The 26,145-nt window shown below is 42.2% G+C and overlaps 1 protein-coding gene across 1 annotated transcript in view; it reads right to left on the reverse strand.

Moving 5' to 3' along the window:
* TMTC1 (transmembrane O-mannosyltransferase targeting cadherins 1) overlaps positions 1-26,145 on the reverse strand; it is a 138,931-nt gene that overhangs the window by 66,103 nt on the left and 46,683 nt on the right. Inside the window, exons 6-8 of the mRNA XM_015865935.2 lie at positions 18,728-18,809; positions 17,355-17,458; positions 6,541-6,730 (exon numbers count right to left, since the gene is read on the reverse strand). Coding sequence (XP_015721421.2) covers positions 6,541-6,730; positions 17,355-17,458; positions 18,728-18,809 — 376 coding nt within the window. The remainder of the gene's footprint in view (positions 1-6,540; positions 6,731-17,354; positions 17,459-18,727; positions 18,810-26,145) is intronic.

The raw sequence follows: 26,145 nt of genomic DNA on the forward strand, positions 1-26,145 counted from the left end.
CCGAGCTTAATTTACTTGCTCCTACAAAAAGGGACAGTAATTTCTGTAATCACTACAATTTATCAGGAGTTGTATTCTTTCATCTCATCAGAAAAAAAAGCAGCCAAACAGAAAAAAAACAACAAGCATCTTCAGTAGTGCCAGCTGCTTGAATACCAGGCTTAGCAAATCACTGTCTTCCTAAAATAGCTTGATTTTCTTTAGTGATCATTTCGCTCTGGTAGAATCATACACAGTTACTACTGACTATATTCAAGCAAATTTTACACTTCACAGATAGTCCAAAGCCACGGAGACCTCCAATGCCATTTTGACCACTCCTGCTGACTGCCTACTAACCACCTGACATGCTGGTTCCACTTCTGTCGTTTGGTGGCAGAACCAGAAAGTACTCTGCAGTTCAGCAGCTGCAGTACCTATGCAGGAGATGGTACACTGGTGAATAGAAACCAGTCAGAAACAGATCCAAAGCCTCTGGAAGCATCACTGGCTCCCTAATCACAGATTAGCTGAAGAGAAATCCTTGTCTCAGACTATCCTGATGAGAATGATGACTTTTGATTTTCAGGAAGAAGCAAATCCTGGTCTTTATCAGTATGTAAAACAAAGCCTCTTTGTCGGGAATGCTGAAAGTACCTAAAAATTCCATTTACATCAGAGGAAACTGCGGATACTCAGCAGCCCTGGAAATTAGGCTCTTAGCTATGTAATAAAAGCAGAAAGTAGTCCTTTCCTCATCCCATAACCCACAGTAGGACACAGAATTGTATTCTATAGATATTTCACCTTTAGTATCCTAAAAAAACTATTTCCTTTTTCCCCATACACCTCAGCTACCCATCCATTCAGATGTATGTTTACAGACTTTCTTACCCAGACTTCTAAAATTCCCAGAAGAAATAAGCTCATTTTCCCAGTCCCTAATCTGTGCAGCCCCTAATTCCACTTCATGAGCTGATTTGAGCAGGATGCAGGAGCATGCATCTTTAAAATAGAAGTGGAACATTCCAAAAGGAAATAGGAAAGTCAACAAATTGCTCCAGGAACTGGAAAAATGCTTTTGACCTTGTAGTTGTTTTTTTCCTCTCCCTTTTATTCTGTGACTGCAATCTGCTTCACTACATGGCAGAAAAGAAAAAGGTAAAATTCAAACACACACACACATTGCTTGTGATATGTACAAGCACAATCACTGGAAAATAAAATGCTTGTGGTGGGTTTGCCCTTGAGAGGTAATGCTGAACAAGAAGTTCAAAATAAAATCACACAATAGTTTGGCTCCATAATGTTTAAACAGACCAACTAAGAGAGTGAGTGTTATAATCAGCCCCACCTATGTATTTCTCGGTCCTCATTGCACTCTCCCTTTCCTTCTCAACCCCGCTATTGTGCCACTCCAAAACCTTTCAGCTCTGAGCAGGCCTTGAAATACTAACTGAAACCAGAAGAAGAAAATGGTAGCAAACAATAAGACCATTTCTGAAAATACAGTAATTCACGCTAATAAGCTGAACACGGCAGAACTAATCACCCCTACACAAAGTATCTACCTAGAGTGACCAAGCCCTGCAGGAGTTAAGAGCCCATTCAGTGAGATTCTGAGCATCTTCACGGTGAGCAAAATAAGAACTGCTTCAGCTATGGCTGTACTTACTCAGAGTACCCCACTCCAAACCTTTCATTTCAACCATCTACCAAGAAGAAAAATCTGATACAAAACCTATTTTGGCAGTCCCTGCATTTGCTTTTTTAACGCAGGATGGCAATAACAAACTAACAGATGAAGGTTTCTTTTGCTCAGTTTGTTGGGGAGCACCCTGGAAGGCTTCTGTCTGCTGCAGCCCTGCTGGGGCTCCACAGCTGATCGGCTCACAGCATCCCGCAGAGCAGAGGCAGCGCACAAGGCATACTGAGCGCCAGCACAGGGCTCGCCGCTTCCTGCAGCTCTCGCCAAGCACAGTCTTCCTGGCTTATTACTCTCTCCCTGAAGCAAACATTAACAAGAGAAGCAGCACAGAAAAACCACGCTGCCGAGGATTAAGAATATCAGTCCTGACCTTCTCTGTGTGGAAGGAATTCAAGTGGGCCCTCAGGAAAATGAAAGCAGGATTTATTTTAAATGGACCTTTTATGAAAATGACTGTGGTTTCCAACTCGTCAGATAGACTCAGTCAATAAATAGCCTTATTCACCTTGCAGTGTCTTTGAAGCAGGTATTGTTCTGGGAGTGTTGTGGAATATGAATTTTGCAAGGCATACTTTCCAACTGTGTTGCTACTACTGCAGAATATTACAAAAGGCGATTGTTCCCCAGAAAGGTACATAAGCTGTGATTTATTAATGAAATGCCAAATCTGGGAAACCAGGCAAAGGTCTCAGGAGTGCAGGGTAGAGTAAATAGCACGAGAGAATACACATAATGAGCGCTCACAAAAGCAACAGAAACATGTACATGAGGAGAAGACAGAAATGCCTTCTCCTCCCTGATGTTATCGAATGTTGACAGCTAAGAAATATAGTCTGTGAGAGGCTCAAGAATATGCTTAGAAGATATTCATACATATAAAGCTCTGGATAAACGATAATAGGATGTCAATTATGGCAAGAATTAAAGTCATAATAATTTGGTATAAAATGCCTTGTCTTGGCTAAGAAGCACTACACAGAGAAATGTAGAGGCAGCATTACCTTAAAACTAAAATTATCTCTGAGTAAAAAAAAACCAACTGTAGCATATAAAAGAGCAGAACAATAATATATATCTCAGTTGCGTGTAATGAATATAAACCAAAAATCAGCACAACTTCCGTTGCCATACACAGCAATGTCATTACACAGCAGCAAAGCACATTCTTTAGAACGATACATTCCTACAGGATGCTAGAGATTACTTTTTATAATTGATGTGAAACATAAGCAGAACTCCCTCCTAAGATATGAACAAACTGTTGCACGTGACTGTTCTGCTGAACAAGGGGAAGGGGTGGTTGGTCACCATAAGATACCTCAGTAGTACCAGTCTGATGCAAGATGAGGACCAAACTGTATGAGGCAAATAAATTGCCCCAGACTGGTTGGGTACATTAGTCACTACTTTGAGTTAGTTTTCCAGATCACCCTGCTCAAAATTAGCCCATCAGACACATCTGAGTGTTCCTTCTTTCAGCCCTCCCCATGGAGTGCCCCTGGTGGAGTGCTGGTACCATACGGAATGTACAATCCAATCCACTGCGTGCTCTGCACATACACTCACAGTCACAACAGGACAAACTGCATTTTAATCACACTGCTAATTAAGCAGCAACCTCAAAATGCCATGCACAGTGGCATTTCAAACATCTGAAGGGTTTTCCTTTCATGCTCATTGACTTATTATGACATGTCAAAGAAATAATTGTCATCCTGACAATATGCCAAAAATTGTCCTCTCTAGTTTACTAGGTGCTCTCCATTTCTTCCAATATAGAAAGGCAGTGCTATGGGCCCCTGGTTATAATAGTGGCCATTTGATGCATTCCACAGATTATTCCTTTGGCTTTGCAACCAGCTTGCTTGGCAACTAGAACGAGACAGTGGTTCAACCATTTCAAAGACTGTAGCTGGAAAACGTACTAATTTGACCCAAAGCTGGAAACACACCAACTCCACTCATTCAGGCTGGGGTTGGCTTTGAAAATGAACAATAACCAAAATTCATCCTTTTTTTCCCAACTATTTCTCTGGGATATGGGCATTTCCTGTAATGTCCCTTGCTTTATCACACTGGAGATGACATCCATGTCCTTTACTAACACAGGAGACTGTTGCAGCATGTCAAGGAGCAAGCTTTTGTTTTACCATCAGGTTTCCGGAAGATTAATTGTCATGTGTGACAGGGACAACTACAGTAAGACAAGAGCCCAGCTGAGCACCTAAACACTGAAAAGCAGCAAGTCTTCCTTGGGGAACCCTTCCACAGGGGATCTCTTTTCATTCTATTTGGCCAAGATGCAAGAGATTAGTGCTACGGACATGAAACAACCCAGTCAGTGAAAGCCGCACACAAGGAATTCAGAAAGCAATTTTTAAAGTGGCTTCTTCATTGAGTAAGAAGGAAATCAACAGTAAAAACACACAAGTAAAAGGGGAGATGCTTCTCTCTCCAAACTGTGACAAACTGGATATCTGCCTTCCATTTCTGCTTTTCTAACGTAAGAACTCCATCCAATCTAGAGACAGACATATACAAAGCCAAGCACTTATGGGCGGAAATCTTGCACTATTTATTTCTCTTTTTGAGGTGTAAAAACATTCACAAAGTGAAATGGAACAAGACAGCTCCATGCCTTAGATGTCCTTTATCAGCATCCCACATACATGCCAACAGGGTTATTACCCTAGTCACAAAAGTCAACAACAAATTAGCCCTGTTTAAAATTCAATGGCAACAAAAGGCAGAAATCCAATACATGCATTCCCTAATTACATTCCATGTAATATATTCTGAGAGTCTCCTGTGAGCTTGTTTTGTGAATACACACGCTACCTCCTTCCACTGGAAATTAATTCAGTGTTCACTGCACAAATGTCTTCAATTCCAATGAAACCACTTCTAGCATTTCCATCCTCCATTCTACAGAAAGAGTTTGTGCCAATGAGAAAAACTATGAGGTTTTGTCTTCTCTTGCCCATGCACACCTACACACTCAAAGAAAAGACACATAAACTATTTCCTCACTCCCTCTAACACCATCCCTGAGAAAACTGCAAGCTACTATTCCAGGTTGAACTTTACAGTGAAAAGGGAAAGAAAATGGCTGTTAAGACAGTTCAATGAGTCTGCTTCAGAAAGAAAACAAGACTTCTTATGCTTTATAAAATGTGAGAAATCAACTGACACATCTCACGTTACCTACAGTCTACAAAACAGTCCAATGTGGTTCCATGTTCACAGTAGTTTTGCTGGGAAAATGGTAGTTGAGGCTGATGAGAGCACTTCATCAAGAATATATGATTATTCTAGTTGTACTTGCATTAGATACAAAAGTGGATTACTTCAGATCCGATACATTCCATGCCTGAGGTTTTCAACAGCAAACAGAAGAGAATCTACATCATGAAGTTCAAGGTGTTCATTAAGTAAATGCCTGAAGAGTTAAATTCAGTTTGCTTAAGGAAATGTTAACAGTGGCTAAAAGTTAAAGTTATCCTCACCAAAAAAAGTTTTAGTTTCAAATCAAATAGTGGTTTTTGTAAATTCATACAGAATTATTCTTAAATAAGTAAAAAATTGATACAATCTGGACACTTAATGCACAAACTGTTTTGAAATACTTTGCTTTGCATTTTGACAGAAGGCACACAATTTAGCTACCCAAAGGACTCCTGCTGGATTCCCATTTTACCCACATAAATGTCTTTTGATGATTCTGAAATATTTTTTCCCAGCAAAGCAGTGGCATTAATCTTGCACACAATACTAATTCCAACAACAGGTGAAGAAATAAAAAGCATCTGAAACTTCAAAGAATGTGGGATAAGTTTTTTCAGAAGTGTTCAGTACGGGGGTAATGAGAATTTTATCATTAACTTCCCTGGAAACAGGATTAGGTCTAATACAAACACTTCTGGGTATCTCTAGCAGTGAGTAATGAAAGAAGGAGGGATACAAGATGATGTACAACCTGAAGGTAGAAAAAGTGAATACCTAACAGAGTGTTTTCCAGTATTTTCCATACAGCACCTGTCAGAGTATAACCCAAATTAATGACACTGCAGTCTCAAACCATTTGGTTCATTTTCTGTCTCTTATCAGGAGCACAGAAAAGACTGTTGCAGTAGACTGAAGCACATGTACAACCTGCATATCTTAGCATAATGAAGATATTAAAAACTTGTTACACCTCTGCTATTTTTTTTTCCAAAAGAAACTTCCACAACAGAACCGCACGAGGAATAGTTAGCAACTCCCTACACCGTATAAAGACACACTTCCATGCCAGTCCATATCTGATCTCTGGTGCTTCTTGAGCCTGCTACACCCTCATTTTCATTTCTGTAATAAAATTAACAGTGGATCCGAAATGTTGGAATTCAATGCTTGGCTTACAAACTAAATCATTTATGCTACATAACGTTTTCCAGATCATTTCAAACTTCCTATATTCTGTTATTTCACTGATGGGGAACCTTCTCATCAAGATGTAACCAACATATGCATTTTAAAAGCACAGCTAAGCTACTGGTACAATAATAGACTTCCTTTTGAAATGGCTCTGCAGATGGCAGTCCCCAGTCCTGTTTGAAGCAAGTGGCAAAGAGCCTACTGACTGTGGGGCAGGCTGAAACTTCAGGGGGGTTTGGATCAGCCACTGAATGCAGGACTCTGGGCCAAGTTTCGTCCTCAAATCAAACCAATCAGAGACTGAGACATTCAACTAGATAGATGTGCTATGTTTTTCCATCTCAATCAAATTTCTTTGGGAGGAAAATATTTCAGCTGAAGCTTAGGAAACAAAAGGTTTTAAACAAAATGTTGTATTGCATCTCCTTCTGTGCTACCTTGAATGCAGCTAGGCAGTGAAGGCTGAGTAACACCAGCACCAGCACCAGGAAGACAGTGGCCAAGTTCCTCACATCCCAGATAGACTCGACCAAAGGGATACTGCCAACTTGCCAGTCATAGCACAGGGTAATGGGTGCCAGCAGAAGCCATGCGTTGAAGGCCGGAAGGTATGAATAAGTCAGAAACCTGCAAAAGAAAAAAGGTAACATAATGCATGGGATGACCACCAACACCATGAGATATTTTCCTCATACCAAAAACAGAGCTGAATTCATGCTGATTGAGAATTGGGTATTTACTGCTTACTAAAAGGAGGCAAATAAAATAGCTATGCACACACAGGTAACACCATACCTCTCTATTAATAAAGACATGCTAACATAGGTGGGAGGAACTTCAACAGATGATTAAGATAAATAATATGGGATATTCAGCCAATCCCATCTGAGCTTATTAGGGCAGGGGACAGCCACAAAGAGAAGTAGGGAGCCTTTTAAATTGTTGGGGGGGATGGTAAATACTGAAAATAAATTAATGAACAAACAAACAAATAAATAGATCCTGCATGGGATTTCTTCCATCTGAGCCTACTTTGGCTGTTGTTATCACATCCAGTTGCCATGGTACCTTAGCAGGTTTATTAAAATGATAACAAAGGATCCCCAAGAGATGTAGAGCCATGCAAACAGAATTGCTTCATTTGCCACTTCAAAGGCTGCCTCTTTGGGGTAAAAATGCAGCTTTTCCAACAGCATTATATTGTATTTGCTGCAGAAGAGGTAAGATATTGAAGCAGAATGTGACTTCAGGGAACTGGGATGGAATTTCTCAGGTGGGTGCTGGGCCATGGCATGGGGATGGAACAGGCCTACATTTTTGCAGAAGCATCTTCAAATAACCAACAGATAGGATACTGGCTTCCCTTCTCATCTAAGAAATGTACATCTCCAGCAGCTCGGCAACCCAAAAGCAAGGAGGTTTCAATAGCTGGAATAAAGTTTAATTGTAAGAAGTGGAAAATGCTCATATCTATTTCCACACAGATCTTTCTAAGTTCACGATTCTGATGGAAAATGACATATTCCTACATTTTTATGGTTTTCAACCACTCAGCACATTTCTCTTCCATTCCTTCATTTTCCTCCCCGAGGTAGTAAACAAGGAAAAAAAGCGAGACAAAATTCATTTTCTCTCTTAACAGAACTAGCGATTGAAAGGACAGTTTCCATTGAAGAAAGCATCCCTCAAAAAAGCAATGTAATTCTACTCAAACTCCTTTAAATTCTGATGGTACTAAAGGAACAAATATGTCCTTTTACTCATTTATTTAATTATTTTAGTCCCCACGCCAATCCTTTCTGGTCTGCATTACTGAGAAAGCCAGCAACTCAAAACCTGATGTAGCTTAATCACACTCTCAGAGAAGTTATACATGGTGTGACCAAACCTCTACTTGGCTGGAAAATGCAGCAGGATTCTGCATCAACCTTCATAAAATGACAGTCCAGAAAAGGCTGCCAACGTCTATTTGCAGCTACTTAAAAGCCAAACTAAGATCCAGTGCCTATCCATTTACATCAATCTGAATAACACCACAGCATATAGTATTTTTACAAGTGTGTATTTTAGGATTTTCAGAAGCAATAAGTCAGGCTTCTATTTGATGCCTATGGAGAGGCAAGTTCTTGGTGTACGTGTCCTTTCATGCTCTGCATGTTAGCACTTTCAATAAGCATAATGACGGCCATGGAATTTGTTTAATAAGTCACAACACACACCATAATCTTCACTTGCTTTCTCAGACCACATTTCCAGACAGTGAGGTGGACTGAACTCTGGCTGAATGGCCAGATCAAGAAGGTGGTGCTCAGTGGTGCAAAGTCTTGTTGGGGGCCCGTAACAAGCAGAGTGTCTCAATACTGGGCTCAGTCCTGTTTAAATTCTACAGTAACTACCTGGACAGTAGGACAGAGTGCACTCTCAGTAAATCTGCTGATGACACAAAACTGGAGGGAGTGGCAAACTCACCCAAAAGCCACACAGATATCCAGAGGGACCCCTTTGAAAAACAATCCAGTGGAGGGCCTTGAGGATTACAAAGAGCCTGGAGCACCTCTCCCATGAGGGGAGGCTGAGAGCTGGGACTATTCAGCCTGCAGGACAGGAGGCCCAAGGGGCTCAGTGTCTATGAAAGATCTGAAGGCTGGGTGCAAAGAGGACCAAGCCAGGTTGTTTTCAGTAGTGCCCAGTGCCACGACAAGAGGCAGTGAGCACAAACTGGAGCACTGGAGGTTGCTCCCAATCAGGAGGCAGCACTTCTGTGTTGTGAGAGTGATGGAGCACTGACACAGGTTGCCCAGAGAGGTTGTGGAGTCTCTTCCCTGGAGATCTCCAGAGGTCACCTGGGTGTGAATGAGCCGAGACAGCCAGTTCTTCCTTGACTAAGGAGGAGTCTTGGATCACATAACCTCCAGAGGTCCCTTCCTACCTCAGCCATTCTGTAATTCCAGGCAGGAAGAAGTGAGAAGGTTATTTTGGACCCTTGCAAACTACAGTATTTCACATAAATGCAAACTAGTCACTTTTCTGCATCTTCACTGGTAAGACAGAAGCTGATAACTTGTTATGCAGCACAGAAGAAATAAACAGTTTGCTGCCACAACAAATCGAGTCAGTTTAGCAGATTTTAAAAGGAATTCAGGGTAACCAGATTAGTGAGTGTTAAAGCATTTCTGATGGAAGGTTAGGCCAAACTGCCATGGGAATGAGAAGAAAGACTGCAGGACAAGCACTGACCAGGGCAGGTTTGCAACCAAATCCTTTTCCCTGTGCCTGCAGGATTTTCATCCTCCTCAGAAGCCACGTGCACAGCTCACAGCCAGAGGCAGCTCCCAAAGGAGATGGACAACTGCCCTGTTCCATTACAGCAATAATTAGCATCTTAAATACGCTCTGCCAACAGCGGTGAACTATTTTAAAGCCTGTGACAGTCATTACTGTCTACGCACAGCCAACTGGTTCACATCTCCAGACATTCTACTGAGAACCCTTGGCTAGCTCTCTTGACTGCCAAGCCTGAATGCTCTCTCTGAACTTGTATGTGCCAAAAGCAGACATGGAAGGCAAGTCCCAAGAGGCTGCTAAGCAACTTCAGCATGACTTCTTAAGCTGCAAGAAAGCCTTGAGTAAAAAAGTCTGGATATGCTTTCAGCTTTGGTAACCCATCCTTGAACGTGATTGATGGCTGCATAAAATAAAGCTGTAGAAACCATCGCTATTCTAAGGTACTAGAAATAGAAAAATAACAGGATACTAATAATAGATGCTGACAATTCTGTGCTGCTTTTACTTATGGATCTCTAAAGCGCATGATATTTCTCTACGTTCACTTGTCTCTCCACTCACAAGGCTAACTAGGGAGAAATCTAAATGCAGGAGAAATGTTTGAAGAACATTCTCTCTCCAAAGCTGAAACTACAAAGAGGCAATCTGGAAATTTTGAAGACTTGAAGATTCATGGGATGATTTCAGAAGCTAATCCCATTTCAGCTGCCTACCTGTGAATGGCAACAGAAATATTTTATTTTAATTAGTTGACTAAGTGAATTACCTTCTAAATTAATGATCTTCTCTATATTGCTGTTCATGTCTCCTAGAATTCCAAGGGAGAAAAATCCCTGCTATAACATCTACCTATCTATCGGCTAATTCCAGACAAGACAGAGTATTACCAGTGATGTGATTGGAAGAATCTGCCTCTTAATTGTCAACCAGTTTCCCCCCAGGCAGGTTAACAGCATTTGCATTACAGTAGAGTCATTTCTTATTTGCAAATTGAACACGGCAATCTAAGTTTCAGTGGGCATCCAACATATCTTTCCTTCTCAGAATCTCTGGCACATACAGAAAACCACAACTTCTCCTGTAGGTAGCAGGTGTTGTCATGGCAATCCAGTTTGTTTAGCATTCATTTTTTTTTTAGTTTAAATGTACTGTTGCATATTTTATTTAAGATAAATACAGGATGACTCATATAGAGAACCTGTAGCAGAAAACAATCATCTCAATCATCTCAACTGATTGCTTTTGCTGCAAAAATGAAATAAAGAGCACTACTTAAAGCCACAAATAATATAACATAAAAATAGTTGAGCTATTATCTGTTACCCTTTGCTGTAACAGAGACTAACCAGCTTGGAAAAGCTCTGGTTTCATCTCTGTCAATCTGGGAGACTAGTTAAACACACATACCCACACAAAAAAGGGGAGATTTACGGAAATTTATGAGAGGTCCATTTGCTATTTGATTTTGGAGCATTTTAAGCTTTTTTTCCTCTCAGTACCCAGGGATTGATCTATAGATTTCCTTGCAAATCTCTGCTATGTGAGTGATTACAAGATGCAGACCATTCCCCATCAAGGCTGCAGGAGAGCACAGATGCCAGTGACACTGTCTGCTCTAGGTGTACAGAGTGGTGCAATCTACCGCTTTGCCAATTCTGGGACATCACATCATGTTCCTGATGAGTAATGGGGCTCACCTGACTCCCAAAGGTTCAGCAGGGTATACACTCACAAACAGAAGTTTTTATTGCACTGGTAATTTTAGCAAGACAAAGGCAAGAAAAAATATTCTTCCAGTTGGGAACAAGAGGGACCTGACTAAAAAACAGGTGAAGAAGTGCACTAAACTGGTATTTGGGAAATGAGGAGTTGTATGAAGAAGAGAGGATCTCAGACAAGCAAGAAGACTGCTGTCCTTCCAGGAATCCCTGATGTTGTTAATGAGATCCTTCTAAAGAAGGCCTGTGCATTGCCAGGTGCTCAGGGAGGTTTCAGCTCAAGTACGGGTGAGAAGAATGCCTTTATTAGGGAAAAGAGCTTCTCACTTGCATTAACAGCTGAAGTGACTTTAGCTCCAGGCTCTCTTCATTCTCTACCCAGCCCTAAAACCAAACATACTTGATGAGCCACTTCACATTAATGTCCTCCTAGGAAACATGGCTGCAATTATAACCAGGTGGTATCATTTAGGAGTATTGTCTTAAAATTGTATGTATTTGCACTTCCCCTAGGGAGCTGCCAGTCCAATCACGCTTTCCAACATGAGTTTATTTTCCTGATCTGTACATTGTCAGCCTAAACATTTTTCTTTTCATAGCCTCACAAGAAAAATACCACACTGTGTCTATCCAACACATCCTGTGACAGTGGAGTAGGACTACGCAAACAACAGACAGACTAATTCCAATTTGACATCCAAATCCAAGCATCATCTAGACAGAAAATACTGCTAACTGGGAAAACTGCCCATGCATTCTCCTTCATCAAAACTCTCTCATCTAAGGGAAAAGAGCTGCCAGTCAGGAGAGGATGGGAGCAGAAAAGTACAGACAGATGGCTGCAGCCCAATGAAGAACAAGGTAATTTCTCTGGAAGGTGAGGTGATATGCAGCAGGGGCACACGGGGAAAGCTTCGCTGCCTGAAGAGCTCTGATCCAGTCTCAGGTTGTTTCAGCTCTTTGGCTGAATCTGACAAACGTTCAATTCTTCAAAAGGAAAGACTTTCAAAGAGCTTGCACATATCCCTGAGCCTGCTGTCATGGTCGGAATACTGGAAAACCTGGGACAGATCTTATAATCTTGCTTGATTTTTCCTCTCCAAGAACAAAACATTTCACCTGCCAAGAGCTGATGGCCTCTGCTTCAGCTGCACTCCTTTCTTTCCAAACACCGGCCTCCAGTAAGGAGGGAACTGTGGTGGAACCAGGGCATCAAGGAGTGCCATGGCCCACTACAATGCCTCTCCAGCTGACTTTCAGAGCAGTGCTGTCTACACCTGGGTTTGCTCCTTAAACAAAGAAAACTAAGCTAAGAAAGATGGTAAAATCTTTCGCATGGCTCTGAGAAAGCAGATTCCTCTGGGAATATAATGCTACTGTAGGTTGGCATTTGCTTTGCAACATCATCTTCTAGGTAGATGTCAGTTTCTAGCTGTATATGTCTATGTCCAATGCAGGGGAGTTGGACTAAATCGTTTTAAAAGATCCCTTGGAACTCAAACATTTCTGTGGTTCAATTCTATGCTTCTCTTTTTTGTTTAGATTCAGGCCCTGAATTCTGGGAGCCTATCAATATTGCACATATTATGCCGAAGATGTTAAGTTAAATAAATGTTAAATTTGGGCACACAGAAGAAAGCCCTGACCAAACAGGCAGGCCTTTTCCACTCAGGAAGCATGTGAAAACCTGGCCAATTAAAGGCTGATACATTGTAGGGGTCCGTTTTAATGCCAGCTTCTAGCCTGAGGTTAGTGCAAATTGCATACCAGAGGAGTTGCTACACTTTATTGCCTGGGCAGAGTGGCTGGCACCAGGACCTATGTAACCAGCACAGATCTGCAGCATGCCGCTCTGTAGTTCATTCCTGCGGATGTTACAGCTGAGATGATTACACGCCTTGCTCAGAAAACAGTCACAGGCCTATATATAAGGGCATATGTGCCAGTTTTTATGTATTTCTTCAGCTTTCTATGGGACTGAATTCTCATTTATGTTTGAAATACCAAAGAAATGCGTAAGCCAGTTTACAGAGAGAACAGTTCAACCACAGGACAATGCTATCTCAAGGCAGAAATGCATTAACTATTTAGGGCAGCAACACAAACAAACCTACTTTATGACCACAGTGAGCAGACAAGGAACATCACAAGGCAAACACCAGAAGTTGTTAATGTAACTTGACTCCCAGAGATACACTTTGAAAGAAACACATTTACTTAGTCTGAAATTACTGGCAGGATTTAGTATTTCGCACACCTTAAGACATTCTGTACAATGGACCTTTTTCCTTGTCTTACCGTGGTGTTGGTAATACAATCTGTTTACTTAGAGGCCTCCTGCTTCTTTCCTCCTCAAGAATGGCAGAATAAAGAGATGTGCTAAATGTCTGAAGCATGACAACTTGCCACTCAGTGCCCTGCTAGCACTCTAACTGCACTTCAGTGCATTGTTTGCACAAAGCTGGGTAGCTCTCCAAGCCTAATTGCTTTCTTTTTCAACTTGCATCCAATTCAAGCAAGAGTGGTGGAAGAGATGTATGGAAGTGTTCTCTTTACTCAACAGCTTTCCCATAGCAGATTCTGAGATGGCAAGTCACAGTAACTGAAGGTTACCGTGTTCTTTATGTTAGGTCACTTGAGAAGCCTTCTATAGCCAACAACAGACTGAGTGGACAGGCTCTAATGGCAGCACTTAGGAGTAGCAGGATTCCTAGCACCTTCATTTCTGCCTGAGCTGAGAGATTAAGTGACAGACAGATTTCTTCATTTCACCTTTGCCAAGCAACATACTGGAGAATGCAGCTTTCATTTATCTCGGTATTTGTCAGTATTACAAAATCCAGCACCTTACAGTGATGGAAACATTCATATTTTGACTTTTAAAGCACTTACTGGAATTCCCATTGATACGTAATTGTAATGATGGTAATCTAGTGAACATACTGAGCAGATTATTATTTATTTCTTTTAAGATTGAAAGCTGTTGCTATTTCACACTGTTTCTTCTTCCAATGGTTGAATCAATTCTCTGTCTACACTGTTCAAGATTGGAGATACATTACCCAGAACATATGGTCATTTTCTAGAGCCAAACTGGACTGCGACAAAGGCCTGCTCAAAACAGGATCCTCTCACCAACAGAGAACAAAAATTAATGCCCAGCAAAACATACAAAAATAGCACAAGGAGATACTTCTTTCCAATTCCTAGCTACTAAGATGTCTCCAAGTTAGATGAGGTTTCTGCATATTGAATAGCCTGCTTATCTGTTTTGTATGTGGTTGTTTTTCCTTAAGACTTGGTGAATGTCTCTTTGGGCCCACATAAGCATTCAGCACACATACAATGTTCTGTGGAAAGCGCTCCCCAACTCAATTAACTGCTGCAAACTACCTCCTTGGGCTTGTTTTGAAGCGGTTCTCTTCTCCTCTCTGTTTCATGTACAGTATTTTCTTCATGCTCCCCTACTCTATACAGTCACAGATATAGAATAATAGAATCATGTAATGATTTGAGTTGGAAGGGATCTTAAAGGCCATCTGGTCCACCCAACATGCAATGAACAGGGACACCCACAGGTAGATCATGCTGCCCCATCCAGAGCCCCATCCAGCCTGACCTTGAGTGTCTGCAGGGTTGGGGCATCCACCATTTCTGTGGGCAACCTGCTCCAGTGACTCATCACCCCGACTATAAAAACTTCTTTTTTATATCTAGTCTAAATCTTCCCTCTTTTAGGTTGAAACCATTTCCCCTTGTCCTGTCATCACAGACCCTGCTAAAGAGTCTGTCCCCTTCTTTCTTATAGACCCCTTTAGATACTGAAAATCCACTCTCAGGTCTCCCTGGAGCCTTCTCTTCTCCAGACTGAACAGCCCCAACTCTCTCAGCCTGTCCTTGGGGGGAGGCGTTCTATCCCTGGGATCACCTTTGTGGCCCTCCTCTGGATGTGCTCCAACAAGTCCATATCTCTCTTGTAATGATGACTCCACATCCGGACTCAGTATTCCAGGTGAGGTCTCACCAGTGCAGAGCAGAAGGGCAGGATCACTTCCCTTGCCCTTCTGGCCCTTCTTTGGATGCAGCCCGAGGAAAGGTTTCCCTTCCTCACACCCTCAGTCATGTAACTTATATTAAAAGCATTGTAAGAGCTGGCAAAATCTGACCTCATTAGCCAATGCTTTTTCAAACCCAAACACTGCTTATGCCCACCCCTAATCTTTGCCACCCTCCAATAACTCTTGGTAGCCTTGGGACAAACCCACCAGCACAAGCCTGCTGACACAGAAGCCTTGAAAGAATTAACAATACTTCTTAGGGTTCATCTTATATCAGGCAAGACCCCAACTCCAGATCCAATTTCATGGATTTCACAATGACTGCCACACATTTCTAAACTATTTTTTTCCCCATTTTTTTTTAATCCATTCATTGATATCAGCCTTCCTCCAAGCTCCACAGGTATGGCAAAGTCTTAAAATAAAACTTTCAAACCTGCTAAATACCATAACATTTACCCTGGCAAAGCACGCACAGTAACCACATTTCCAGCTCAGAGCAAATAAAAGACCTTTGCTTTCAAACAGAAACTAATGACTGCCTTCACAACCTCCCTTAAGCTTCTCACACCAACTTCTCATAGCCTGCTGCTTCAGTTGTCTGCAACAGGAGCGTGAACTGCTCAGCAGCTTCTCCAAGGCTGGAAGGTTTTAGAATCCCTTCAGAGAAATAGTAATAGCTTTCCCATGGAAGGGCTTCTGTCGTTACTTTTCATGATGTGTGGAGCAGACAGGTGTTGCTGGACTGTAGGTGAAGCCAGGGAGGAGCTCAGCCAGCAGCCCTCTCATAGTCCTTCAAGAGGCTGTCAAAAAAATCCACAGCAGAGGTGGCAAAAATAGGCACCGTCTTATACCCCCAGAAGCTTAGCCTTGGGATTTAAAAACTCTCTCCTATCATTATAAGATGAAAAGAGACAAACACAGAAAAGATATCTGCACGAAATAAGTAATTGGAATCAACCTAGGATCACTTAGGACGTTATGACCCCATCCTTAGCAGAAAAATATCAAAAAGGGACAATGCCAAATCCTTCATGCTGTGCTGCACGGTCTGGCATTAATGACCCTGCCAGAAATACTGCAAACAGATCAGAGCTTTCCAAATCAGACAATGTGCTTCCTGGAAGCACTTTTAGCCTTGATGGTAATAGGAGCTGTTGTCACATTATCATAAAGGTCTCCCAAATGAGATCCAGCCTGACTCTGCAGCAGATGCTGAATAAGAATTTCTTGATCTTAACTTGTGTCTCAGCTGAAATTCTGCCGCTGGAATTAGGTGCCATTGAGGTCAGAAAATGACATGGGAGGACCGCTCCCATTTCACTTGAAACACCATGAATTTCCTCTAGAAGCCTCCAAAGCATCTTTCCCCAGTTTAGTAGTAAACCAGAACAATCAGTTATGTATGTAGTCCTGTCTTAAGAGGAAGTCAACTTCCTAGCACCTTCTTGGAGCACTGGTCTGGCTAGGTGTGTAAGGAAGAGCCACACCGTAGCAGCCATGGCCCTGATGGTCTGGTCCAGCAGAGCCAGAGGGATGCTGCACCTTAACCTAACATTACGCACAGTCCCAGGCAAGGAAGAGGTCATTTTTACCATGTTTAAGTGTATATGTATCATTTGAAAAACAGAAAGGTAGTTATAAAATAACAGAAGTTCGTTAACACAAGTTTTTAATACCCACAGCAGCCCAACCTGTGCTCAAGTTCAAGTGTGCGCTAGGAGGGCAGTACTCTATGCCACTAGGATCCTGACTTCCACTTTCACAGTCCTGATCAGCCACCCATATTTCACCAACAGGCACAGTCATCCCCCTCCAAACAAACTTCAGATGAAGCCAAAACTGAATGCTTACATCCCATACTTAGGGAGCAGCCAGATTGAATGCTGAAGCCTCAGACACCGGGCTTCCCAGTCCAATGCTCAGATACTGAGACAACATGCTCTGGGCTTTGCATAAAAATAAGCCCAGAGCTTTCAGTAAGAAAGGATGCAACATAATTCCACAGGAACTAGAGCATGTTTTGGGGTTCTGATTGTTTTCTATTTTAGACAGAGCAATAAGGAGAAGCAATTAAGGCAACAAAACAAGTCTTCTCATTTACCATCTGTAAAATATTTCAGTGCAAAGAAAAAAAATAATGTCATGACTACAGTTTTGCAAACTTTTGTTTGATTAATTGTGTTGTACCTCGTCAGCAAATAGGGTGAGAATGAAGCTGGATTGTCCTGTTCTGAAAACATTGGCATGGATCCTCCCATTATCCAGAGACGGAAATACAAAATGAGAATCACCTTCAAAGAAGAACATCTAGGTTAGTAATGTGCGGCTAAGAACAACTAAGGCCTCTGCCAAGCATTTGTTTTGATAGTACTCTGGGCTCTGTGCTGTGCTCAGATGACAGTCAGCTCAGCCGATTAGGCAAAATTCAGGTTTAAGTTGTGTTCACCTTCCTGAGCATCTGAGGCTGCTATGCAGGGGAAGAGTTGTCCAGGGCCTGCATGACTGATGGCAAAGATATTTCTGCCTAGGACAATCGAGCCCACTCTGGCTTCCCACACCAATGCAATCCCTAACCCTATTGCCTCCCACTTCCAGTCCAGCAGCCACCACCTCCACGCACACCGCAGGCTGCTGCAGTGCAGAGCCCAGCAGCACAAGAACTTGCAGACTAAGGGAAGAGCACTAATCTTCGGGGCATCAGCTGGGCTATGAATATACATATGTCGAATGTGCCAGCTCTCAAGCAATAGCCTGGTCCTCCACAACCCGGCTCACATGTGCATTACTCAGAGGAACCCACTTATCACAGCTCCCCACAGCAAAGGCAGAAATTCTAAGGACAAATCCATCACCCTGTTGTGGCTCAGTCTCAGCAGAGGTTAGCCACTGACCTCTAACTAAATACAGAGGAAAATACAGGGCTCATATCTTAAAAGCTATTATTATTCACTCACGCTGGCACCGGTCTAAGGACAAGCTCCATCTATGTTTTTCTTGCTGTGTAATCCTAATCTCTGGAAGGACTTCTGTGGCTTGGCATTTCACCACCTCTCCGGGAACCACTTGTCACTGCAGGACAGGCAGGGGGATTTGGCTCCTCAAGAAGCACAAGGAGTTGTACACCCAGTGAATCCACGTGGTGGTGGTGAGTTTCTCCCCAACAACACACCAAGAGCTGCTTGAAGCAGACCAAGAACAAGGTATTTGCAGGCAGAGCTGTTCTGGCGACCGACCAAGCCCTGCTATGAAACTAACAGCATGCCATAAAAGTAATGACTTTCCACTCAGCCCAGCACCACCAGCTCCCCTGTATTTAGGGCAGGAAAGGCTTACAGATTATTATGCAGTTGTAATGGCAACCACTATAAAATTAAAAGAAAATCTGAACCAAAAGCACAACAACAGTTTTATTTGTGCCCAGCTGAAGTTTTCTAGACCATTTTCCAATACTAACTTTGTTTAACATCCACCACCTCAGCTTTCTGACTCTTTTGGGATACTACTACACAAAGCTCATTCTTGTCACATACACAGAAACACATGATCAAGTACATACTTACATAGCTTATTACCAGAGCAGCTCTCTTCAAAAAAGGTCTTGCAGTGTATAAGAAGTTCTCGTTGTTATTTGCAGTCAGGTAGCTGAAATATAAGGAAACAAATATTTTTAAGTACTCTAAAACAGTTAAACTAAACTAAACTAAACTAAAACTTATTTTTCAAACTGGAAGAAAGTGATGCATTACTTTAACCACCCTCAACTACCTTGCTGTAGCAATGAGACCCCTTCTATTCTTCAAAGCCCTTTCCAGGTCAGAATTACACTTGTAAAATAAAGGTTACTTAAAGTAATACATGATATAGGACATTTTAGTTTCCCCCACAAGATTTGTGGAGGTTTTTTTTTTGCTTTTTGCCTTGTTTTCTGTATGTTTATTTGTTTTTAAATCATCAGTTAACTCCTTAATCCCCAGAAAAACCCAGTCTTTTAAAATTAAAATTAAATTAAAATGCAAATCCTCCCTGCTCCCAGCTCCCTATTCAGACTCTAGAGATGGGAAAAACCGTCCAGTAGAACTGAACTTAGAATAAGATTTTGGAATTTAAGTGTATGCTGCACGCTTGTTTCATTACTGACAAGTCTACTGACAAGGTGTTATGACAATAACCTGCATAGAGACAAACACACAGGTGGTTTATTGTCCTAGGAGTGCTCATGAAAACCTTTCTGTTTCTCAATGAATAAAATTAAACCGTATCTGGAGCCTAAGCTACATATTTATTTTACTGTAGGGTAGAAGCACTTGTCCAATTCCAGGGAGCCTTCTTAATGTAACAAATGGTGCCATCTCTAAGACATTAATTCAATGAGAATTCCATTTCTACAGAACCCAATAGAGTTTTTGTCATAGTAATAAAGCGCTGAGACACAGAAAGAAATACAGAAGAGATACGAATATTTTAAGCAGAGAGGAACTAGAAAACTATTGGAAATCTGACAGATAATTTTAAGAAGTTATAAATAAGAAGTAAACAAAATAAATTCAGAGCCAAAACATTTTCGGGTTCTTTTGCGTAACAAATCAGTACCAGGACACTCTATTTAAATGATTTACAGAAATTACAGAATGAATCAACACCTGCACACAAGTTCGTTTTCCAAGCATGACAATGTCATACATTTTTCCCGTGAACATCTAGCACATAAACTGCATCTTATTTCCTTCCCAAATTCCTCAGCACAATTTATCATCTGATTGCTTCCACCCTTCAAGTCTCAGAGGAAAAAAAACAACAAACCAAGACTGCAGCATTTCCAGGATTCTTTAATATCTGGCTTTTTGTTCAAATATTCTATAGTAGGAAGCTTGCAATCCTGGTCTCTGAGGAAGGATGGAGAAAAAAAAACGTGCTAAAGACAAAGCAATAGCAGCAAAGCCAGCAAGAAGCAGTCGGCATTTAACGTGCAGAAGGACATCTGGGTGCCCTCTAGAAAATAACCAATCTTCAGAAAACTTTCCCTAAGCATCACGCCTAAAACTAGTAACCAAACTACATGTAGTAAATAAAGTCAAATGACTTTGCATCTTTGGCGACTACTTACTTAGAAATGTTGACATTTAAGCACAGAATCTGACTTAAATGTCAGATGAGTCTTCAAGGGCTGAACTCTGTGAAGTGCAAAGTTTTTTGAGCTCCCACTGATTTTAATCAGGCTCCAGTAAGTTCAAGTGAGATGAAACTAAGTCTCCAGCTTTCCCTCTCTGTGAAAGGTCAGGCTGGCCTTCAAGTGTTCACCATGGCCCTGCTCCAAAACCCACCACAGCCGAAGGGAATGGCTCTCAGTGACTTTAATAGCATTTGGATCAAATCCTGGTCTTTTGTTCCCCATTGGAACCCTTTATGAAGTGTAACCCCCTTGTGATTTGCAGCAAGAATAGAAGTGTTGGGTTGCATTTTGTTTGTTTTTTTTTTTATATATATAGATGGAGGGAGGTGAGACTATTAATCACACGGCCTGACTGTTTTCATTATGAAGAACCTGTTTTCACTTGCTTGAAGTTTTAACTAGCTGTAACACTTTGGGCAGAGATTTTCCACTACAAATATTTGCTTTAGGTGGAATTATTCTGAAAAAAAAAGAGCAGCTAGATCAGTTCTGCTTCCTTTTCTTCTGACACTTCAGTTAGAGACAGAGGAACACTTTCATTGGTGTTAAGAAGTTGCCAACTTTGTCCTCAAGAAACCGTATCACCTCACACCAGTGATCTGAAACTGGCAAAGCTGCCATCACCTCCAAGCCACATGCTCACCACCCACATCCAGGCAAGCTGCAGACCCCACCACTTTGCACATGCTGGGCAGGGATCTGATACGTAAGATAACATTTCCCTGTTTACTCTTTCATCTTTGGCAGTATAGTGCAGCAATGGCCAACTCTTCATACCTTGGTTTTCACAGAAACACAGAATAGTTTGAGTTGGAAGGGACCCTTAGAGGCCATCTGGTCCAACTCCCCTGCAGTGAACAGGGACACCCACAGGTAGATCAGGTTGCTCAGAGCCCCGTCCAGTCTGGCCTTTTTGTCTGCGTGTGAATAACTAAAATGATGCCTGAAATTCACACCTTCCTTGCAGCAAGTGTAACACCACACAAGCTACCAGTTTCAAGGCAAGAGTTCATCTACAAGTCAAAGTTAATCTGAAGCACTCCACAGAATTAAAGGGAGATCCTGTGGTAGCTCTGGCCCCTGCAGAACAGGCCTTCAGAAAATCCCGAGTCTCCTCACCATTTGTGTTCGTGGAGCAATAACGCCACCAAGAAAAAAGAAATCTTTTAATAGACACTAACTGCAAATCACCATGCTGCACTGAAGAACCAATGATCTGCAAGAAAGTAGGCAGCAGAGTGAAAGTAAAGGAGGAGGAATGGGTGAAGCAAGAAACATCTGGAAGTTTACTAAATGTTAGCAACACAGAGCACGTGCAATGTATGCATGTGAAAACTAGACGTGTTTGCAAGCTGCAAATCATACTGAGCTTTGCTCAGACAGCCTTAGGATCAACCAAAGCTCTTGATTTTGTCTGTAAGTAGGACAATCAAAGAAATCACTATGACAAAACTTTAACTCCTTCATACTTGTTTATAATAGCTGCCTTGCATAAAGTCATTTACAGGTCAGATTGCTGTGCATTCGCACACCACACAAGGCTGCCAAATATCCCACTGTTAATGGGAGCCACTCCCTATCACCTGCTCCACCCAACCATTGTAATGTGGCTCCTGGTGCCAAAACATACACACACACATTCCCACACGAGAGCAGGCGTGGGACATGTGTAGGAAAACTGTATGGACAGTAGCCCCATGCAGCAAAATACCACCTCCAGAACATAAAACAAGGTGAACATTTCAAGATGTGGGTCTCTCAGATTTTCATGATAAAAGGATGAAGTTAGAGCAGGAAATCCATACCACCAGATTTGCTGAATGGTGAGAAACAAGCATGCTTGGACAGAGGTTCTACCTCAGCTTTGTGCCAGCTTTCCCACAAAGCAGAACAGCATGTAATTGGCTACTTGCTATCTTTTAAAAGCCTTTCAGGAACTCTCCCTAAAGCAACCAAAATCACAACAAACAATAAATCCAAAAAGAGCTTAATAACACAGGAACCTCTTTTGCACAGTTCGAACAGAGGCCAAGACAGCTCTCTGGCAGCTCCGGCTTCCTGAAAAGCACAGCTCATCCTGAAACCAATTACATCATCAGAGCACTCGGAGAGCTCATAATTGAAGACAGCAGAGTAGGTGGCCTAGTAAAACTCAATACCGTGCAGTTTACAGGAATGTAAACTTTGCTGGTACCAGATGGACCTCGTGTTAATCAAAACAAACTTTGCTAAGAAGCAGACAGCTTTTTAATTTGCCTTTACTGTTGAAGGCACCCAGAGTTTACAGACAAGAGTGGGACAGCTTCTCAGCTGCAGCTAATTACCACGACACAGAGCTATCACAAACCGCTATCAGCAACACATTTATCCCACACTGTAGCTGACTCAGTTTCAGTGTAAAACAAACTCACTCTTGTGTTCTCTTTGAAAGCTTTCTCAAGGGAAAGAAGAGAACAATTGGATGTACGATGGATGCTCCCCAGTGGGGACAGCTAAAAGACCAAGATAATGACACAATAGGGTATTCTGAGAGCTTGTTTTGGGCAGTTCCCTCAGCTGTGAGAAGATTGTTGCTCCCACCTACATTCTTCCCAGGAAGCAGACCTAACTCACAGCAACCATCAGCATTTTGAACCAATGCTTTGGGATCCTTTGTGTTAGGGAAGAAGTCTGAAGGATAAGTATAAAAGCAAGGCTGTTATCTGTATTTTAATTCCTGATGATAAGAGCAAGACATCTCTAATCAAGGCATTTTTCAGCTCAGAAGAGGTGAATGCCAAAGCTTCCGACCATTGGTAGATTCACATCTAGTCAGTTAGACAGACTCCCCTTCTTGCTTGGCAGAAGTTTTACAGGATTCAGATTCTGTCTGTCTTTACCATTGCTACTTAGAGATGACTTCATTCCAGTCTGCCCAGCCAGACACATCTTCAGTTATGGAAGGAGCTTTTCAGCTTAGCTTGACCTATATTTCTCCTATAGGAGGACCATCAAGGGGCAAGTGTATGTGATAGTCCAGTCAGAAAACAGGAGGGCAAATCTTTTATGGAGCAAAAAATACAAATGAAAAAGAAAAAGCAATCTATTTCAAACACGTCTGGATTTTTCACTCCCTTAAAATACATGTCAATGCAGGGAAATAAAATATCAGTCACAGCTACAACTTTTGCAAGTGAAAAGAAAGAAAAGCGCTTCTACTTTCCTTTTTATGAGAAGTCTCAACATTCCCTGCAGTGTTTGTGCAGTATCCCTGCTCCTTATCTCCCTGGAGAGCCTTAAACCCCAGCCACTACTACCCACGCAGACCCAGATACATAAACACACACTAACAGAAGCAGTTTTACAGACTTTAAATGCCATGGAGAGATTTTATGAAAGTCACAACCACTTTAACTCATTTGCATTGATAATGGAATACACACTTCACGTAAGTTTTCAGTTATGAGCAAAAGCATAGAGTTCTTTCCCTTTCTTTGATATCCAAAGCAAAACAGAGCAGGGCGCAACTGCATTGCCATAATATAGCTGAGAAGGTGGCCCTTTCATGGCCTTTTTCTGTTGTTATGTTAATGTACTTCTTTCTTTTTGGGGTGAAAGTGGAGGGAGAAATCTAGGAGAAAGAGGGAATGGGACAGGGAGAGGCACAGTAGTGGTATAGGGAGAGAAAAAAAAAAGGAAGATTGCAAAACAACGTTAACTGATCAAAGATGTAACCAAGATGAAAAAGGGCTTCCCCTCATACCAGACATTCCACTGACGCGACAAGGAGACAAGGTGGAGCAGGGCTAATGTGAAAAATAAGACCTCACCAAAGCATAGCCACCTTCCACAAGATCTCAGCAAAGCTAAGCACCATGCCTGCCATTTAAAACTTTCATTGATTTCAGCCATTTTAATTCCTTCGTGTCTCACACACACAGCCTTGAAAACCACTACAAGATGCCATATTCCCCATCCTAGGCCGGCTAAGGGCCAGTATAGAGGTATTTCACGTAACTGCATTAGAAGCAGCACTGACAACAGAATCTAGGTTTTAGCTGCTCCATGTACTCAGCTACAAACCCCTATTTTTCTTCTGCTTGTTCTTTTGACAAGCTTTATTCATTCAGGCTGAAAGTTTTCCATTCCAGGCGTTTGTGTCAAGCTGAATTTATTTTCTTCCCTGAAGGTCTCAGGTAAAACAGACCATTTCTAAAAGAGCAATTAGAGAGAAAAATCATTGCTTTGTCCATATCAACAAATCATGCAACCATTTTGCTGAGAAAACTTCTGTGGCTGTGTACTTTGGAGCAGGGACTTGTCATTTAGCAAGAGGGACTGCAGAGATGCGCCTGCTGTTGCTTTCAGCAACAACTCACTCTGGTTCTGGGAACATGACAAGCCACTACGGGGAAAAAATAAATAAATCTCCATCTGCATTGCTTAGGAGAGACAGAAACTTGTATCAGTTCCCCAAGTTCTCTAGCCCTAGGAGCCTCAGAGGAGACCTTGTCGCTCCCTACAACCTGAAAGGAGGCTGCAGAGAGGTAGGGGTCAGCCTGTTCTTCCAAGTAACAGAGATAGGATGAGAGGTAACAGCCTTAAGTTGCACCAGGGGAGGTTCAGGTTGGATATTAGGAAACATTTCTTCTCCCAAAAGAGAAATGATGCATTGTAACAGGCTGCCCAGGGGGGTGGTAGAGTCACTATCCCCAGAAGCATTCAAGAACCGTGTGGATGTGGCACTGAGGGATGTGGTCAGTAGGCACTGAACATATGTAGATGAGTAAGAGGCTGCACTTGAGTATTAAATAGATGAGAGAAAGAAGGCAAAGGAGGAATGAGAATGGAAGGGAAGAGTACAGGAGGAGGACTGCTCAGCCTGGAGAAAAGAAGGTCCAGAGGGATATGAGAGAGGCCTTTCAGTATCTAAAGGGGTCTATGAGAAAGAAGGGGACAGACTCTTTAGCAGGGTCTGTGGTGACAGGACAGAGTGAAATGGTTTCAAACTAAAAGAGGGAAGATTTTAATTGGATATAAGGAAGAAGATTTTACAGTCAGGGTGGTGAGGCAATAACACAGGTCATCCACAGAAGTGGTGGATGCCCCAACCCTTGGAAACACTCAAGGTCAGGCTGGACAGGGCCCTGAGCAACCTAATCTACCTGTGGGTGTCCCTGTTCATTGTAGGGGAGTTGGACCAGATGGCTTTTAAGCATCCCTTCCAACTCAAATGACCCCACGATTCTGTGAGGAGCCAGAACTGAAGAGAAAGGAAGAAAAGGACAGAGATTCAGGGAGACACTCAGACCTCTGCTTTTCTAAGAGATCTAGTGGCAGCATCCTGCTGCCACTCAATTTGTTGTGTCCCCTGTGAGCACTGAGGAGCTGAGCTGTGACACGAGCAGCGGGAACAGCCTGCCTCCCCAGTGTAACACTACTTCAAGAAGCAGCTGTGCTTTCAGCTAACCAACCTAGTGCAAGCAGATGGCCTGAAAATACAGAGGACAGCCAGGACTCCTGCAGAATGACTGCTGCCTCTGCAGAAAGCTGGCAGCTTGTGAATACAGGCTGCCCCGAAATATAGCACAGCACAAGAGCCAGGCTCATGGGCTTGGTAGAGGGGCTGCATGCAGACCCACTGTGTGCTGACAGGAGCGTGTGGGCTGTGAGGCAGCTAAAACAGGATCCCTAATCACACACACAAAAAAATGCCTTTAATGGCAAAAGGGAGGAGGTTATCCACCAGTCATGCATGAGGCTCCATTACTGCAAGTAGAAATTATGGAGGTGTCCCTGGAAAGCAAGTGTCCTAGTAAACATTTACAA

Source organism: Coturnix japonica, chromosome 1, assembly GCF_054131305.1.
Source record: "Coturnix japonica strain WE chromosome 1, WE-NBRP24, whole genome shotgun sequence".
In the NCBI taxonomy this organism is placed as follows: domain Eukaryota; kingdom Metazoa; phylum Chordata; class Aves; order Galliformes; family Phasianidae; genus Coturnix; species Coturnix japonica.